Below are 17484 nucleotides of genomic sequence, written 5' to 3'. Positions count from 1 at the left end.
GCTCTTCGCAATCAGATTGCTTATTCCAGTGAAGCTTTGGCAGTTGTTCTCTTTATCACCTGAAAGTTTGGTGATGCACACAATGACTCTGGAGGTGTCAGTTTAGCTATTTATTACACCCTGTGGGGAGAGCGCAGGTGTGGATTGCCTCCTCCTCATCCCCCTCTACCCGTCCCCCCCGCTTCAGCCCCACAGCACTGGCTGGTGCAGCACACTTGGCCTCATGCAGTGTTCTGGCTGCGTTGGTGCCCCGGTCAAATTGGAGTTGAATCACTGCCAGGAACACATAGCTGGAGAACCAATCCAGCTGCTTGGCTAAGGTTCGAAGCTGTATAGAGCATACACTTCAAGCAGGGCAGTCTCTAGTAAACCTGCTAATGGAAAGTCTTTTTATTATTGTCTACATGGGAAAGTTTTACTTGTTCCAGCACTGCAGTTCTGTAGGCGTTGGGAGAGCCTCTGACTTGATGCTGTCGTGTAAAAACGCGTTTTCTTCAGTTCGTCTCGAAACAATTCTCAGCTGACCTTAAGTAAACCAAAATAAGATCGATGAACTGAGGAGCCCATAAAGAGTGCTTGTCCCAATTAAATGAAAACTGTTCCAGAGTGATACCTGGCTTAACCAGATTGCTCCTTTTGCACAGACTCAACCTTGTTAGTTCTCAATGATTATTGGCAAATTCAGTGGCTGAGGCAGCAGTTGTATTTTCAGTAAGTGAATAACCCTCTTGCTGCTTGAGAGTTTCCTCTGGGTAAAAATGAGAGGATACTGAAGCACTGCTCGGAGGGGAAAGAGGCTGAGCAGTCCCTGCCTATGGTGTTGCTATTTCTTTTGGGCAAGGCATGGAATTTCCAGGGCTCTTGAAAGGGCAAACATAGGTGTAATAAAAATAATAACCCTTGAGGAGCAGCACCTACAAATTCATGAAGAGCATGCTCTTCCCAAGAACACTATTCCAGGTGACAGCAGGAATCTCAGCCCCTTCCCTGGTGTATGTCAGAGAATCAGATTTGGGTTTGATCCTGGTTACACAGGAACTGCCAGCTCTGGACAGTCAGTTGAATGGAGCTGTTAGTGTGAAATGAAAACAAAAACGAGATCCAAGGATTTGTTAGGACAGTTCCCCTTCTACCAGAACAGGGTAGTGCCCTTGTGCTTGACCACCCCATTCCTTCATTCATGTTAATTCTGTGCGCCTTCCCAGGGCGCACCATGTCCTGCTGTCCAGAGCTCCTTCGCTTGCTCCTTGCTGTGTGTTGTGTTTGTTAAATGAGATCTGTCTTTAGTTTATTTTGCTTCTCATGTCTCTCTCACAGGTAGCCGAGAGACTGCTTTCACCTACGCCGTCAGTGCTGCCGGGGTGGTGAACGCCATCAGCCGGGCTTGCCGTGAAGGAGAGCTCTCCAGCTGTGGCTGCAGCCGGACCGCCCGGCCCAAGGACTTGCCCCGAGACTGGCTGTGGGGTGGCTGCGGGGACAATGTGGAGTACGGATATCGTTTTGCCAAGGAGTTTGTGGATGCCAAGGAGAGGGAGAAGAACTACGTGAGAGGTTCGGAGGAGCAGGCTCGCATGCTGATGAACTTGCAGAACAACGAGGCTGGTCGCAGGGTAAGACAGATGTTTACCTTTTCCTCATTCTCAGAGGCAGATTCAGAAGGTTGCTAGATACCAAATTACTTGGAGGTTTGATGAGGGATAGTCCAATGATGCCCCACTAACAGTGTATGGTCACATATTCTGCATTTCTGTGAATATTACTGACACTATTGACAATATTATATCCCAGTTTTAATGGCAGGCTTCCATGGCCAGCTAAAACCAGTGAGTGTTTGGGTCTGCTGAGATACTGTATGACACAAGTGTGCAGGCGTGTAAGCCCTTTCCAAATAAACTAGGTGCTGTCGTGGCTCATTTTCAAGGTTTACATCTCAGAAACTAGCATCCCAGAGCTGCCGAAGTGATGGGCTGGTGGTGAAAGGAAGAATCTGATGGCATGTGGAGTTCTCTTCTACTGCCATCATTCAGATTTTGGGGATGTAAGGCCAGAAGCAAATATTGAATCAGGCTGCCTGGCTATCTCTGAAACTTATGCCTTGCTCAGTTACCTTGGTATTGGGCAAACTAAATTTGTAGCTAGGTGACAGAAATTTTCTAAGAAGATACACATTTTTGATCTGGAGACCACTAGGGATGGAGAGTCCATCACTTCTCTTTGTAGTGTGCTACCATCATTGATCACCTTGTTTCAACACTGTACGTCACTATCATTTGAATTTATCTGGCATCAGCTTCCAATCAGTTCTTTTTCAGACTTTTACAGTTAGATCCAAAAGCCTCTTCGTAATCAGGATTTCCTCTGCATAGAAGTATTTATCTACTGTAATTTATTCACCACTCTTTCTTGACAAACCAGATTGAGCACTGAAGACTCTCTTGCTTTCAGATGTTCTCATCAGCCACCACATCACTTTTACATCACTTTAGTGTACCCTTCCCAGTTTTCCCATATCCTTTAAGAAACCTGATATCAGAACAACATACTGGGTTCTGGTATTGATCTCACTGATTCTGTAAACATAGGTGAAGTTGCCCCCTTTGCATTCAGTATACGCACATTTGCTTTTTACACAATTCCTCTGTCTGTGATTAATAGGCTGGAAGGTGTAGCATCATTCATATGCAGTACAACTGTGTAATCCTGCCTCTTTCCCAATGTAGAGCAGGAATGCTTACTTGAACATTTGTGCCTTTTTCACAGGGTGTTTAAAGTTTTTATCATTCTGCCCTAGTAGTGAGCTCTTCTAAGGTTAATTTTATTTCTAACACATACTAAAAAATGCTATTAAGTGTACTTAGCCTTGCTCTTTTCCACATTCTTAACAAATATCCAGTTACCTTATCAATTTTCTGTCCTTTCTTACTTCTAATTGTTACTGAATTATCTTTCCCTTTCCCATGTATGTCTGTCTCTTCTGCATGTAATTTCGGCTTCATTTTGCCACCAAAGAAGATCTGCTCCATTTTTTTGATCATGAAATCAATGTGTCAGGTTGAAGCACTGCAAATATTCCATGGTTCTTTTGCAAAATCAAATTGGAGTAAATCTGCAGCAGGTGGAAAACTGTGGACTTGAAAGCTGTAGAACTCGATGGGTTTTGGGTTGGGCTTGTTTTTTTTTTTTTTTTTGGTTTGGAAGGACAGAGGGTCTGCATTTGCTTAGAAATGGGGAGGGGGGTGCATTCCTCAATTGAGTAGTAGCCTGAAAGTTGCATTCTTCTCTGCAGTATTTGCTCTGAACATCTTATATGTCTGGAGTTGTGAACCCGGATTACTACAAATAAATACCCTACCTAAAATAGGGAGTGAATGCGTTATGAGACTTTTTAACAGCCAGTCCTGAGACAGAATATGGCCAAAAGTTTGAGGTGCCAGTTGAACTGTGGTAATATCTGTATCAGAAGATCAAGTCAGAAGACTCTTGCTCCACAGCATGGGTAGCACTACCCTGTCTTGTTATTCTTGTTCTATGGGCAAGTGTCTCACTGAGCTGTGATTTCACATGATGGGATGGTGTTAGAAGGAAGAAAGCTTTCTCCTGCTGTAAGGACAGAACTAAAACCAGTTATGTCCTCCCTTTACTACAGTGCAGAAGTTTGTTTAAATTGTGCTTGGAATGCTATGGTGCCCATGCTTCTTTGGACTCGTCGACAAGCTCTCAGGGCAGTTTCTGTCTCCAGTTAACACAGAACCCAGACAAAAGCTTTCCAGAGGGGCCAGCAAAAGACAATGTTATTTCAAGCTTGGTTTTTGTAGACTCTGTAGAACAGATGGCCGTAGAAAATAACCTTAGATTAAATGAACGCAAGTCATTTTATATTAAATTAAATAGAAGTATAAACCAGTGTGTAATTAAGCTTGTGGATTTCAAACAACAAACTGATAAAGTAAGGGAGCTGGTAAGTAAACTCAGCCGAGGAACTCGATGTGGAGGAGGCCTGGAACTTTTTCAAGTCAAAGATGCTAAAGCCATTACAATTCTGCATGCCAAGCAAGAGGAAAAAGCTTGTAGGAAGAATATCCAGACCTCACTGAATGAATAACTACCACAGAGGAGTGTTAGCAATAGACTGAGAGCCTACTAAGAATGGCAAAAAATGAACTGATAGCAAATAAATAATGAAAAGCTCTGTCTTAGAGGTCAAGAAGTGTAAAGATGAAGTGAGAACAGTAAAATATCACACTGAGTCAGACCTTGCAAGCAAAGGGTAGTAAAATAAACAATGAAAGTTTATTAAACTTTGCAAATTGGAGGAGATTGGAAGAAGGGAGACTGCTAGCCAGTGTGGATGGGGCTGAGTCTAAAGACAGGGTAGTTTTGGTCCCCAAAGTAAGTGAGTGCTTTACCTGGGGCTTCAAGTTGGAATAGGGGGCATTGCTCGTGGGGAGGGGTACCGTATGTCTGCTGCACAACAGATGTCTTTCTCTGTCCTCAACACTTCTGCCTAGGGAAGCAAGTGCTTGTAGTGTAGAATTTTAAATCCCCTGGGACTGTGCTTTTGGGGGGAAGCCAGGCAAGAGGCTCTAGGGGCAGGCAAGGTCTAGCACAGGAGGCAGTGGCCGATGGTGCTGGCACCTTGTGGGAGCGAGGAAGGCATGAGGAGACAGCTGTCATGTTCAGACAGGTTGAGGAAGAGGAGCAGCAAGTACCAAAGGTTGGGGCCAGTGGACCTGAGATGGGTGGGATGGTGCAGGGGCTGCTGATGGAGGGGAGTTTGGGATCAGGTCAAATGATTCAGATGGGAGTCAAGTGGCAGCAAAGGGTTGGAAGGAGGATGAAGGGCTCTGGAGGAAATGAGAGTGGGGCTTTGGGGTGGATTGAGTGGATGAGGAATCTGGGGTAGTGAGGAATGGAGATGCTGAAATCGGGAAAGGAGACAAATATGAAAGCATCTGGATGGAGATCAGGCCTGGGGTGGCTGTGAGATGGCATTATGATGGGTTCCAGGTTTTCTGGTGAGGGTGGTATTTGGCTAGTACAGGGGACAGCCTTTCCTTTTGGCTCTTAGAAATGTATTGGCATGGGAGCAAAGGAAAAAGGCTGGAAATGTAAATTATCAGAACCAAGGCAGAAGCAAAACTCAGGTAGCATAAAGGTCTCAAGTCACAGGGAGTGCCCACTTTCTTTCCTGGCACTCGGAAAGACCTGGCACCTGGCGGCACACGCAGTGTGACCTTGGCAGCATTCACAGGAGGACCTGGGCGAAAGGACATCTCAGAGGAAGAGGCGGAATGGCAAACAATGTGAGAAGAATTTCTGAAAGATCGATCACACAATCATTTAGAACATCACTTAATTCCTAAAAAGCAAAATAGTCCTCACAGGTCTTATTTATTGGAACTTCTGTGAGACATTTAATGTAGCCGCTATGTGATGGACAAGAAACTGGTTCAAGGAAGGATGTCAGTAAGTTGTATGAAAGGACGTACCTTGACCTTGACAGAGATTAATTAGGAGAGCTCTTCAAGGACTTGCCTCAAGATCAACACTTAGTATTTTTGTTTCTTAGCCTCAACACAAGAATTATGAATGGGCTGATGAAATTTGCCAATGATGCAAAGGTGGCAGGTATTATGAATACAGAGGAGAATGCAAATTTTGTACAGCAGCTAATGATATCCAATACAACTACATTAAGACCATCATTTGAGGTCTTGTATGAAAAACATTTTAGTCATTAGGAAATAAGTAGAAAAGAATTGGCCACAGCAGTCAGCTGCAGATGACTGCAGACATAATGTGGCTCGGAAGGTGGTAAATATCCTATAATGTACTAGGGAAAGTCGTTTCATAAAACATGAGGGAATACTAATGCCATTGTATTAAGCTCTCTTGAGGCCCCTAAATATTGTATGTTCTCATATTCCCAAGCAAAATGACCTCAAACTAGAAAAGTCTTGTTATGGTTGACCTAAGCGATAGGAATCTTTTCTTAAGAAGTGGGGCTAGAATAGTTTGCCATGTTTAGCCTAGCAAAGTGAAAGTTGAGAGAGGATATGACTGATGTCTGCGTTAGCGGGAGAAGTAATAGGGGAGGAAAAGTACTTTTTAAGCAAAAGGCCAATTTGGCACAATAGCAACTGGGCATAAAGTGAATACATTTAGGCTGGAAATTAGAAAAAGATACTTGATCATTGAAATAGTGATCAGAATAATGGTGGCTGAAAACCTAATTGCTTTTAAAAGCGCACCCTGTACATTTAAGGAAAATATTATTTGAAGCAGTGCCCACAATAGGAAGAGATCATACTTAACAACCAAGGAGGTCCCATCTAGTCCTGCATTCCTAAATGTTAACTTCTGAGATTATGGTTTTGGAAGCAGGAAGGTGCACATGTAACTCTATACTCCCGAAAGCTGTTTTTGAAAGGAGTACTGGAGACAGGGCAGTGAGCTTTGCTGAGTGACCACCAGGTGCCATCCCACATACAGCCTTGCCCCACTTTCCAGCCAGTGTTTCAGTTGATGTCTTCTGATTTCTAGGCAGTCTTTTGGTGTGCCCCCTCACTTTCCTGTGGGCGAGAAAGTTCTCCTTGAACCCTGAGAAACTCTGGTGGCAGGAGAGTAGATCGTCTCTCTGCTCTTTGTGGTTTTCAGAAGGTGCTGAGAGGGATGGGAGGGGACCAGGGGTCTTTCATCTTTCAGGCAGTCCTGACCCCATCACCCCTTCACTCCACATAGGAGTCCTTGTGGTGGTGGCTCCTGGCTTTATTGCTCTTGTTTGTTTGTCTTTGGCTGTTATCTCAGTATGTTCTTTCCTTCCATCTGTTTTTTTCTTCCAGTTGGTCTCCGTTACCCTCTCTTTATTTCCCCACACCATTCCTTATCTGTCTCCCTGTCTGGTGGACTGTGGCGGTCTGTCCTTCCACGTTGTTTACCTAGTCAGCATATGGCAGGCCTCCATCATCAGTCACTCGAGCCACTGCCAGAAGAGCCTGGAAGGGGGTCTTGGCTAATTGACCACATAGGAATTTCCCATTAATTCTCTTCCCTTTCCTGTTCTTGCAAGGAAAGAATTGAAAGAGAACTTGTGCTTATGGGAAGGGGCTTTAAGCCTGTCCATTAGAGGCGTTTTCAACCTGTTTAGGTGGCATGGCCATCGATCAGACCCTGCCCTCAGAACTGCATGTGAGGTCTGTTATTCTTTACCTTGACCCGAGCCAGGCCAGGGAGGCGTTCTCCAATTTCCTCTGTTTTCTCCCCACCTGGGCAGCAAAGGGAAAGGGTGGGAGAGCCATTTAATGTCTGAAGCTGTGGTTACCTCCATGGGATGTTGATAGTGGGAGCTGCGGGGGGCTGAGTGGTGCCATGCTCACCTGTGATAACTGGTAGCATTTGCATTCCCCAGCACAGCTACTGCCCACATGGGCCAGATGTTTTGAGCATCAGTTGCTTAAATCCAAGCCGGAGTGAACTCAGTCCCATGACATTAACTGAGAGGGATCGAGTTGCAGTGTTTTTCTAAAGGAACAAAGCCCAGGATTAGGAAGAATCATAATACTTTATAAAAACACATGCAAGGGCAAGGGAGGCACGAGTGGCCTGGGATTTGACAGAGCCATAACGAAAAAGTGCTAACACAAGCTTATAACAAGTAGGCTGGCAGTGCAGTGAGGATATAGTAAGTGTCTGGGGCTTGGGAAATTCAGCTGTAGCTGTCTGGTTATAGTACAGCAGGAATCCTTAAGTAACGGTGTGGTTGGTCCTTCGCAGTTGTAGTTTGATCCAAGACAAGTGCTTAACTCCCAGCCTATAGCTGTTACATTGCACCATGAGGGATTGCCTCAGTAAATTGAGCTCCGAGGAGCAGAACTAAAGCTTCTCTGTTTTAAGGACTCACTCCATTGACTTTCTTGGGAGCTGGATTGGCCTCCATGTGATTTAGCCATTAAGCCAAATTGAATCTTCGCTAGCTGTCGAAAGTATTAGGTGTTAGTTAGACCAGGGGCAACCAGTTGTTGTAGGAGAACTCTGACCTCTCGCTGCTGGTCCAGAACGTAGTCGTAGGCAGAAGGTTTTGCTTGCACTATGCTCAATTGCCTTAATCACTTACCTCTTGGCAAGCAAATGCAGAGAGCTGGGAAGCTTTCTTCTGTGTCGGCGACTGAGGCAGAAAAGAACCTCAGTGTTTGGCTGCTTTCTTCAGCAGAAAAACAGGCTAGAAGACATATCTCCATCTCCTTCAGAACATCCTAGGTTTTTCTCAGGTTTCTTGATCTCCCCCACCAAATACAGCTGGTGGTAATTTTGCAGCTAATGCCAAATAGCATTGCTTGGCACATGCGATCTGGCAGAGGTGCTTCCCTGCGAACATGTGTGGTGCAGGATGGTCCTGGGAGAGCAGATGTGAGCCTGATGGTGAGAGCATGAGGAGCCAGGGCTGGGGGAGTTAAGCTGCTGGAACACAGCGTAGCTCTGATTGCGTGGGGATGCCATTTCTTCGCTTTGCAATCTCTTGTCAGTGCCTTTTGAGTGCTGACAGGATCTCATGTAGCATGCAATTTTGTACCCATCTCTGGAATTAATGGAAAGAACAAATGCAACCTGCATTTCAGTTTATTTTCCTAGGTTTTGAGCTTTGTTATTCCATAATATTTTTCAATATTTCTCCTCCCAGCTGGTGCAGGGAGAACAGTAAAGACCATTTTCCTTTACACCCCATGCTTGCTCTGCTGAGGGTTTAACACCCACTGCCCTGAATCGTTGAGACTATTTGCTAATTTTGGTTTCCCAGCCTGCAGCAGGTGATGCCTCATTTTCAGGGGTATGATACATATACAGCCCTCGCAGACTCCCCAAAACGTAGCTGAAAGTAACTCAGAAAAGACAGTGCCGAAAGCTTGCGTTCGCTGTTTAAAATGCAGGCCCTTCTGCACGGCGACAGTCCTGTTAGTGCAGGGAAATGTCTGGACACAAGACGGCGCAGGTTTGCAGTTAGGACTTGCAGCTCAGCTCTGCCTTGCAAGGAGGGCGCCTGATAACACCCCAAGCAGAAGTGAGCTCCTCCAGGGTGGAGATGTTCATCTTTCCCCCCACCACTGCCACCCCTGCTTGCTCCTCTCTGGAAAGCAATTTCTCCTCTGAACGCGACCCTGAACAAGCACCTCTCGGCAGAGATGGAGCGAAAGGGTGTGGGTCCATGGATTTATTTCAAAAAGGATGCAGATGTATCCCTACAGTGATAGCATCGGTTCCTGGTGCAAGTGGTAGGAAATGGGCAGGTTCCCTGGTGTTGCCTTTTCCGGGCTCTGAAGGGAAAAACATGCAATATCATGGTGGTCTGTGAGACTGGGGAAGTTTCCAGAGTTCACGTGGATGGGACTCTTCCCCTTCTTCTTTCCTACTGTTGACACTGCTGTCAAGTCAGAAATCTGCCAGGGGAAAAGAAGGTGGGGCGGGGAAGTCATGTTTGGAGGCAATGTGACACGAAATAGAAATATTTAGGGAACAAGAAGGCAGCAGTCACAACAGGAGGAAGAAGAGACTTTTATCTCTTCTGAAGGGCAAAACAACAGAAATTGGGGGATAATCAAAGCAGCTATGAAAAAGTGATGAACTCATTGTAATTAGCCAGCTGCTGGTACAGCAGGAATAAACACAGCTTTGCCTGATTGCACTCACAGAATCACAGAATGGTTAGGGTGAGAAAGGACCTCTGGAGACCATCTAGTCCAACCCACCTGCTAAAGCAGGTTCACCCAGAGCAGATCACACAGGAATGTGTCCAGGTGAGTTTCGAATGTTTCCAGAGAAGGAGACTCCACAACCTCTCTGGGCAGCCTGTCCCAGTGCTCTGTCACCCTCAAAGTAAAGAAGTTTCTCATATTCAGATGGAACCTCCTGTGTTTCAGTCTGTGCCCATTGCCCCTGATCCTATCGTTGTGCACCACTGAAAGGAGTCTGGTCCCATCCTCTTGAGACCCACCCTTGAGATATTTATAATCATTGATAAGATCCCCTCTCAGCCTTGTCCAGGCTGAACAGACCCAGCTCTCCCAGTCTCTCCTCGTAAGAAAGGTGCTCCAGACCCCTAATCGTCTTCCTTTTCCTGCAGGCTGTGTACAAGCTGGCGGATGTGGCCTGCAAGTGCCACGGTGTGTCGGGCTCCTGCAGCCTCAAGACCTGCTGGCTGCAGCTGGCTGACTTCCGCAAGGTGGGCGACCTGCTGAAGGAGAAGTACGACAGCGCCGCTGCCATGAGGATCAGCCGGAAGGGCAAGCTGGAGCTGGTGAACAACCGTTTCAACATGCCAACGCAAGAGGACCTGGTCTACGTAGACCCCAGCCCGGACTATTGCTTGCGCAATGAGACCACTGGTTCGCTGGGGACACAGGGCCGACTGTGCAACAAGACCTCAGAGGGCATGGATGGCTGTGAGCTGATGTGCTGCGGACGGGGTTATGACCAGTTCAAGAGCGTCCAGGTGGAGCGTTGCCACTGCAAGTTCCATTGGTGCTGTTATGTCAAGTGTAAAAAGTGCACAGAGATCGTCGACCAGTACGTCTGTAAATGAAAAGAGCCACCAAAGCAACAAATCTATATTATATAAATCTATATAAATATATTTTATATTTGTATAAATAAACAGATGATAATAATTAAAGAAGCTTATTTAAGAGACATTTTGGTTTTGAAATTTCCCCCATCAAGCCAGCTGATTTGCCATTCCTTCAGTTCTGCTGGGGAGTTTGTCTTTGGATGCATCTCCCCTTGGATGTTTCAGTCAAGGAGGTGCTGACAAAAGTGAATTCCCCCTGCATGCATGCACACACTATTTCATTACAGAAACAAAGCCAGCAAGAAGGAGGAGAAGGGTGGCTTCTTTCTGATCTCTAAATCTCAGCATTTTGCATAGTTATTGCACATCTGAAATGACAGCCAGATGTGAGTTCTAGTTCTCTTGAATTTCAAACCCTGCTACCCCACTAAACTAGTGGGGAATTTGGAACCAATTCTTGATTCCTAGAAAGGACTTGTCATGTTAGAGGGAAAGTTAGCCCAGGCTTCTCTACTGTAAACCATTCCTGGACGCTGCATGGACCACGGTGTGGTAGAGGAAGGTTTACAACCTGCTGTTTTGAGGAAGGAAGGTGTGACCTGTGGCTGACCAGTGCATAGCCTGGCACTCCCCATGAAGCCAGCACCTAGCTCTTCTGTACTGCTTGGGCACAGGGGAAATCTGTCCAGCTCTGACTATGTGGCTATGTGCATGAGGGAGATTTTTTTTTTTCTTTTAATCCTATGCTGCAACTTAATTTGTCAATATAGAGGAGAAGCTGCTGGTGCCCAGGGATGTTCGCAAAGGCAATATACTTCATAGATTGTCAGTAGAAAGAAGCATTGCATGCACACACATGCACATGACTGCATAAGTGCTCCTCATACCACTGCCGGTTATCGTCTTTGAAGTGGATGCAGGTGGTCACCTTGTTCAGCTCTATTAAATCCCCCTCACCACCATCCCAGATGTATAGTTTCTCTTTAACATTAAACACCCCTCAATGACATTTCTTTCCCTCTGCTGCTTGTGTATGTGTGTGGTTTTGTGTTATTGTTTTGGTGGGGTGTCTTTTATTCTGCTGCTCTTTATTTCAGAATCCAGGGGTCATGCTCTCCTCCAGCATAAGCTAACCACAGATAGGTTTGCTCCCAAAATGTGGGTGCATGTTCACCAATGGAAGTATTTTCTGTGTTTTTCATTGGTAATAAAATAGTACCATAAAATTGTACTAGGGCAGAAGGCATTACCAAAGTCTGCTAATCAGTCTTACCACATTGGAATTTTAGTAGAATCCAATTCATAAAGCAGGGAACAAATGCTTTTTCTAGCACAAGACATTTCCTGTGCCTCTCAGCATCTGCAGAGTTCATTTGCAGTCAGAATAATCAAGAGAAGCCAGTCCCCAAAATATAAGGGTTTGCTAATATACATCCCCTTCATTACTGGCATTCCAAGGGTGTTGTTTTCTTTTTTACTGTAAATTTTAAAATGCGCAAAATATGCCAATAAGCAAAGACCAGGCATGAAGATTATTATTTTTATATTAAACCTCTGTTTCTTATAAAGCATTGCAGTTTTACAGATTCCACCATTTCAACCACCAGAGAAGAATTTATATGTACCTTTCATACTTCAAATATTTGAGGATTCCAGAAAAGCACAAGGAAGAAAAATTATGTTTAATAATTAGGAGCTGTTGTTTTTTTAAACCAATGTGTCCCGTTTTAATTTTATTTTTTCTAATCCAACAGGCAATATATTTGCTGGCATCCCAGAATGCAGTTTCTTGGAATATAAACAGTGGCCTAGATTTATTTTATTATATAAAATCCAAAGCCAGTGGTATTGTAATTCAAAGTAACGGAAATAGTTTTCCATGCATGGAAAAAATGTGAGTGCAATGGCCTGATCCAACTCCCATTAAACTTCAGTGGGAGCTGGACTGAGCCCAAGATCGGATCAAATGTGTGAGCTATTCACTCCTGGGATACTATGCATTTCTAGCCCAGTAATAAAACTTACTCTACCTTGGATAAATCTAAAAAAGACCTTTCCTCCCACCACCCTCACCTCATGTTCTTGTCCGTCCTCGTTGCGTCAGTACTTAAAGGTGTCAGCTATTTGTATATGACACCCTCAGGCATTGTTAATCTGTCTAATAATTCCAAATGGTTTCATTTGGCCTTCCCGATAAAGACCACACATCTCCTTGCAGTTTGGCACCACAATTCGTTTTGTGGGTGTAAACAACTTTGGGAGCAGAAAAGTTGGCATTGTTAGGGCTACTATTCATCTGGATGTCCCTTGACATGTCCTTCTTTTTCCACCTAAACTTTTGTCTGGATGGAAAAAGGATGAATTTTGGCCTTTTGTCCCAGCACTCCAGACCTCCGGCCGCCTGGTTGGAGCCAGCAGTTCCTATTGGACTGGGACCACATTGCAGTAGAAGTGACCATTGGATTTCTTTCCTTCCCCCCTGCCCCCGCTCTGGGCTCTTTTTACAAGACCTAGGTTTCAGTCTTCCTCATTTACTGGGAGTTTTGTATCCAAAAACTTGATCCTGCTAAACTCTAGCTTAAAACTTAATTTCTATGGCGCCCACACATAAAAGAACCTCCTTAGAGTGGTAGTAAGTATAAAATAAGAGCACAGCTGGTTTGGTTTGATGCAAAGCCAAAGCAAGTCAAACAGAAAGCTGTAGCAGAATGGCTTCTTTTACCATGAAAGTGGCGGATTTTAAGTTGTGCCTTGTTTGATGCACAAAGTGGTAGAGGGATGTGGGGGTGGAGAGCTATGCTTGATTCTGAGCTCTGCCGATTATCTGCTTTGTAATCTTCAACAAGTTACTTTTTTTCATTTTAGCCTCCAGCCTCCTCCTGTATGAAACGAGGAGTGGAATACCTCCTTTTTCTGTAAAGCTCTTTGAGAAATATGGCTAAAAAACCCCCCATAATTGAAGGCCTACCCTCTACGCTTATTAACTCTGGTAGGCAGACAGCTGTATCCCCATTATGGAGGGACACGCTCAATTCGGGACAAAGAGGCTCAGCGGCACCTCGGACTGTCAGGTGCTCCGAGGTAGTTGCTAGGGGGCTCAGCAGGAACCTTGGAGAGTCTGTTGCAGTGCAGCCCTACACCGGCACAACGCTGGAGGCAAGACTGTTCTACAAAAGAGAGGTGAACACGGGGCTTGTTTATTTATAGGTATTGAATATCTGGTAGCAAGAGTGAGGCTTAGGGAGGTCAGCCTGGTTTCTGAATCAAATATCTGCCTGCTTAAATTCTCTTTGCAGTTTCATATGGATAAGATATTCACACAATACGCTATTATATAGCGTGTGCTGGTAACTGGCTGCCACATTCCAACCCTGAAGTCACTGCACTTCAAGGCTGATAGAAATGACCACCCATAAGTCATGTAAAACTAAAATATTTTGGAGTTAAAGGCACTATGCAAATATACGGTTATTGCAAGTCAGTGAACATCAGCTCCTAAATGGAGCAGAACAGGATGCAAATCTGTCATCATTTTCCAGCTGGCTAGTAATACATAAGTTATAACGTGAATGAATGAGGCCTTGGTATGTTCTCCTGCAAGGTAAGCTAAGCAATAGCTGATCCTAGAACAAATGGAAACTTTCATTTTATATTAATTATGGTAAAAAGATAGTGGCAGGGTTGTGAGAAAATTTAAGTCAACCTTTTAACACCACAGAACTCCAGGCTGTTTGGACTCTAGGCTCCCATTCTTTGTCCCCAAGAAGTCAGTGCCTACCCAGAGCTCAACGTAACAGAGAGACTGCTGCCTTTTGCAATTCAGGAAATAGCCAAGTTGAACCCACACACACAGCTTGAGTGTAACTTACACTTTCTATATGGACCCAAGTTTTGTAGCCCTGACAAAGCACTAATGAAGCAGATCGTGTTCAGTCATATAAAATCAAACATGCAATGGTCTCTCTCTGCTCACTTGACCCTGTCCAGGGAGAAGCCTAGTAGGTTTAAATTACGCTCTGGGAGCAATTCCTAATCACCTGTGGCTACAGAAATATAGACAGTATTTTCATCAGCTGATGCAGACACAGAACATCCCAAGGGGACCTTGGGAAATACCTTCCAGCGACTAAAGGGCATTTCTCAAGTGTCTGTCACAAGGTTGTCCAGAACCAGCTGCTTATATGGTCATTCACTTTCATTTAGCTTTTGTTTAACTACATTTCAGGTTGAATAGTTTTGAGAAAATACTGTATGAAATCAAGCTCACTGAGGGGTGGGCTCTGAAGGAACTCTCAGATGACAGACAGTGAGCAGATGTGAACATAATATTGGATCACATTCTCCTCAAAGGTAGATTCTGTCTATGTCTAATCCATGGGACCCAGATATAAGTCCCATCTCCTTGGCCCAGATCTGTAACCTGGCCATATTCCAACTTCCTGCCAGGGCAGTGCAGGCACCAATCCCCCATGCGCAAAGGCTGATGGATGCAGAGGCCGTCGAGTGGTTAGCCTGTCTCAGCTCCAGCATTAGGGTAGATCGCTGGTGGCTTTGGGACTGAGCCACATCATAAGCATACCAGCTCTGAAGTCTAAATATAACCAGCCTCAAAGATAAGCAAAACCGATTTCTGTGGCCAACAGGACACATACCAGAAAGGACAGAAAGAATCATGATCAGCCATTGTACATCCCCAAATAACAATAAAAAACCCAGTACAATACAATGATCGCAGCATGTTCATGCATTCCATCCATTAATCTTCTCCTGCAGGGCCTGAAGCTGTTACTATACCCTCTTATTTCTTAGCTCTGTTTAAATGATAGTTGAAATCTATTTTTTTTTTTGCATTAGGATTCAAAAATGCATGACCTACTCATAGCATTTCCTCAAAGAGAGAAAGGGGGAACAAACAGTAGGGTCAGGAGTTCTCCCTGTGAGCAGGGATGAAATGCAGCAGCCATTAAATGGAGTACTAAATATTGCCCTGTGCCACCCAAGCTGGACACCTGCCCTGAGTGTCACAGTTACCTCTGCATGCTGCCTGCCCGAAACAAGCTGGGCCTGATGGCATCGTGATACCAGCAACAGCTCTTCCTGTTTGGAATGTGGTGGCTGCAGCGAGCACCAGCCTTTGGCAGCATGATGGCGCGTGCAGTGAGGGTCAGACCCTCAGTGCTTTGGGACGGGAAGAAGACTCCGATAAGGAAGGAAATGCAAAGAGAATGAGCAGGCACGGCTTTACTGGGAGGGAGGGAGATGATAATACCTCCCTCAGGCCCCTTCCCCATTAGCGCTGCCCCATTGTACTGTCACATGGTGGCAGCCATCCTGGGGAATTCAGAAGGGAGCTGCTCAAGAATGTTTGCCAATAGAGATGAAGCAGTTTAAATGCTTACAGTAATAAGGCATAAAAAGGTCTGGGCTCTTCCTTACCCTAGGGCAGTTTTATTCTGAATCATAATTTGTCTTTTGGCTCTTCCTAGAGTGCCATATAGCTGTGTCAGTCCTTCACGTGACTGCATGAGCATGGTGATCACATGGGATGGACAGGATGAGGTACTGCCAGGACACATTGCAATCCTGCCTTTCAGAAGAAAAAAAATAAAAAGCTGCGGAGTAGACCGAGTGTCACTTAATGACTGTTACAGTCACTGTGCTGGAGCTAATTGTAGTCCTGCCTCATTCACAGCCCCGGGGAGCTGCACAAGTGCTTGGCCATTACCTTCCTTGGGCCCAGAAAACCTCTGGACCAGGTTTTCAGAGTGGCAGCCCTCTGCAATTCACTGTGATGAGTCTGGCCAGTCTCAGTTTCATTTACCACAGGCAAATTCATTCTGCCTTGCTGTGGAACATGAGAGTTAACTAATAACCTGCTAACTTTCACAAAGCGTAGGACAAAGCCATTCACAGACAGATTTAAGGCAATGAACATTTTATATTAATGCTGTTATTTCTAGGAATTATCTATAAATGCCCAGGAAGTATCTCAGCTTTTTAAAAAATGTGTCTTTCTGAATGAATACTTTGCCCCGTATGGCAGAGCACAGCTTTCCTTTTTGATTTCCACACTCTCAAATCAGAAAAAAAAAATCCACCCTAATTCCTTTTATTTAATATTTAATGAAATGGTATTCCTATCTCAATTTCCCTCTTAATTGGCTGAGTACACGTTAAGTTATGGTGACAGGAAATGACAGATGAAAATGACATGCAGTTTTTATATACGTATTTTTTGTCAGTGGAGCTCAAAAGTATTTTAAAATCATTAGCGTTATTTTACAGATGAAATACTGAAAGACAGGGCAGGAAATACTTCATCCAGCCAGCACAGGGTGGAGCTGGAGCAAGCGCTGCAGCTGCTGCTCTCTGTGCTGCTGCCTGATGGCTGTCAAAGTACATTTCAGTTGATGAGGGAAACCGTAGATTTATGTAATAGTGCAACTACAACGTTGAGTAACTACCTTGCTTTCTTCACAGTAATGAAGACTTTAATGAATGTGTGAGATGGGACATATTTTAAAGGAGACAATAGGGAATCATAGTTTTATAATTAGAGTTTTAAGGAATGGGCAGTATGTTTTAATGTTCGTATTAGGGATCAAAATGCATGTAATATTAATTTATAGGGATAATTTTCCTTCCATTAACTACCTTTTTCACAATCACTGGTTTGAGCTAAAATTTATGGGTGCGGGTGCAAGTGTATTGATTGGAGTGTTGCTCAGCAAAGCACTAAAGTGTGTAGAGCCACACAAATTACAGACGTGTCCTCCCAGATCATCCAGTTGTTCTCCTGGGCAATTCTTAAGATTGTCCTCTAACACGACAATGTTTCCTTAGCATTTTGACTAGTCTCACTGTATAACACACAGGCCCAGGATTTTCACCATTTTCCCCAAGGACACGATTTCAGAAGCTGACAT

General features: G+C 44.6%; 1 protein-coding gene across 1 annotated transcript in view; it reads left to right on the top strand.

Annotated features, from left to right (window-relative positions):
• The window catches only part of WNT5B (Wnt family member 5B), a 75025-nt gene extending 64345 nt beyond the window's left edge, over positions 1 to 10680 (top strand). The window contains exons 4-5 of the mRNA XM_065632733.1: positions 1318 to 1610; positions 10115 to 10680. Of these exons, the coding sequence (XP_065488805.1) occupies positions 1318 to 1610; positions 10115 to 10573 (752 nt within the window). The 3' untranslated portion in view covers positions 10574 to 10680. The remainder of the gene's footprint in view (positions 1 to 1317; positions 1611 to 10114) is intronic.
• Positions 10681 to 17484: the final 6804 nt, after the last annotated feature.

The sequence above is a fragment of the Caloenas nicobarica genome, chromosome 1 (assembly GCF_036013445.1).
Source record: "Caloenas nicobarica isolate bCalNic1 chromosome 1, bCalNic1.hap1, whole genome shotgun sequence".
In the NCBI taxonomy this organism is placed as follows: Eukaryota; Metazoa; Chordata; class Aves; order Columbiformes; family Columbidae; genus Caloenas; species Caloenas nicobarica.
This window is presented reverse-complemented; position numbering and strand designations above follow the sequence as displayed.